This window comes from Citrus sinensis, chromosome 9 (assembly GCF_022201045.2).
Source record: "Citrus sinensis cultivar Valencia sweet orange chromosome 9, DVS_A1.0, whole genome shotgun sequence".
Classification (NCBI taxonomy): domain Eukaryota; kingdom Viridiplantae; phylum Streptophyta; class Magnoliopsida; order Sapindales; family Rutaceae; genus Citrus; species Citrus sinensis.
This window is the reverse complement of record NC_068564.1, coordinates 27,861,576-27,863,695: the sequence shown is the minus strand read 5'-3', so window position 1 is coordinate 27,863,695 and position 2,120 is coordinate 27,861,576. Positions and strand designations below refer to the sequence as shown.

The window sequence follows — 2,120 nt, the reverse complement described above, 5'->3', positions numbered from 1 at the left end:
ATCATCATCATCATCATATATTAATTTTGGTTTTTTTTTTTTTGGGATTCGAATAACAACATGCCATCATCATCATCATTCTCGTAGAATTAAGATCATTTCATCTTAATTTTTTTTTCCGCACAATAATAGAGGGGAAAAAACAAAAAAAGGAAAAAAAAATAATAATGACAAAGATCAACCATCATCAGAGACATAAAGCGGTGCACTGGAGATCATCATCACCGTTAAAATCGACATCATCCAACGGTGGAAAGTTAAGATCAAACGGCAACAACGACTTCCTGCACGAAGACAGCGCAATATCTCCATCATCATCAATAACGGAAGACGAAGAGTCGCAATCGCTATGACAGTCCTCCGGCACCACCGGCGGCGTCCGTGGATACCTACGCGAACCATCCGTCAGATTCGCTGATCTTTGCGGCGGATGAGGCGGCCGGGGCCCGCTGAATGACTCGACGGTGCTGCTCATACTGCTTGTCGTCGGTCTCTGCGGATTTACAATTTGCTGATCTTGAATATCGTGGAAAACGCTGCCGTATAATCTCTGATCCAAAAACGGATCGTTATTGTTGTTAGGATAATAAGAGGAAACATTCGTGTTATGAATCGGGAAATTGGTTTTGGCCTTGGGGCCACGGAGGGTACGCGCCGCCGCGTCGTAGGCACGCGCGGCGTCCTCGGCGGAATCGAAGGTGCCGAGCCAGACGCGCGTCTTCTTCCAGGGGTCTCTGATCTCCGCCGCGAAACGTCCCCATGGTCTCTTGCGGACGCCTCTGTATCTCGGCTCTTTCCCCGCTGCGGCGGCGGTTCTTGCCGCAGATCCGTTCGGTTCTATAAGTTGTTTGGCGGCTGCGGTTGTTGTCGCGGCTCCCCTCGCCCTCCTCATATGTATGTGAGAGTTTGAAACCCTCTTTACAAATGATTAATGAATGAAATAAAACTATACTTACAAACGTTTGTGTTTGAAAATTTATCAAAAAAAATCAGAATAAATTTCTCCTCAACGCGTTGGAGAGAAATATTATTAAGGGATTCTCAAGAAAGAAATTAAGACGAGTGACTTTGATGTGTTGGATGGAAGGAGAAGGGAAGGAAGGAGAGGGGATAGGTGGGTGGGATGGGAACTGGATGGCAAAAGCAGGCAGCACCTCACCTTCTCTTCTACACAAAAATGATTTTTTTTTTTTTTAAATATATATTTTCATTTTTTAATTTTTTATAATTTTTTAATTTTTTTGGGGTTCGTCTTTGCTTTTTAGTTTCTCTGGCTGAAATGGCTTTTCTTTTTTGTTTTCCCTTTCTCGATTTCTCTAACCTTCTCTTGCCCCCACACACAAAAACCGACGCCTTACTCGATTGCCAATTTTTTTTAATTCTTTTTTTTTTTTAATAAATGGGTTAGTAAATAGTAACGTCCGAGCCCGGGAATTTTTTTTTTTTTTTTTATATATATGGATTTGATCTTCATTTATTCGATGGAGTAGATCCTAAACCTAACTGAAATGACAGAAATACCATTACTGTTAAGAACGCTCGATTCCATCGAGTAAGGTTATTTTAGCCGTTTAATTTAGGATCAGGGACCGATTTGATGTAAATAGAGAAACTATAGCCATATCCTCAAATAAAAAATTCAAGGGACCTAAATGTTATTTATCCCTGAAATCAGCTATATTACTTAAAAATTATAAAATTCCTCATTTTTCTCTCCGAATGTAGACTTAGACTGTGATAAATTATTTTGCTATCTCTAGTTTTGTTTTCGTTTTTGGGTTCACCCTTTCATTCTCTCTGGTCTCTCCTTTGTGTGTGAAATCGGCAAGGTTAAAACACGCGGAAAACATGTTTATATAAAATTGTTGTGAGGATTTTATTCGTATTTTATCAAAGGATCCAAGCCAGATCGAACTTTACCCCACTTTATCCAATTATTTCACTTTTTCTTTTACATTTTTTCATTTGGGTTTTTTTCCCTCTTGTTCTTCAAATTTTAGAGCGACGAAATACTTTCTTTTCTAATTTTGCCACTTCCTTCTTCCTCATTCTATTATTTTAGCATTTTTTTTATCTCCCTTCCATTGTTAGTGGGGGATAGAGAATATATATATATATAT

General features: G+C 39.3%; 1 protein-coding gene across 1 annotated transcript; it reads right to left on the bottom strand.

Moving 5' to 3' along the window:
* On the bottom strand, positions 1-1,201 carry LOC102613950 (ethylene-responsive transcription factor 3). Its single transcript, XM_015529241.3, has one exon. It carries the CDS (start codon positions 890-892, stop codon positions 188-190), a length of 705 nt encoding a protein of 234 aa, XP_015384727.1. The 5' UTR covers positions 893-1,201; the 3' UTR covers positions 1-187.
* Positions 1,202-2,120: the final 919 nt, after the last annotated feature.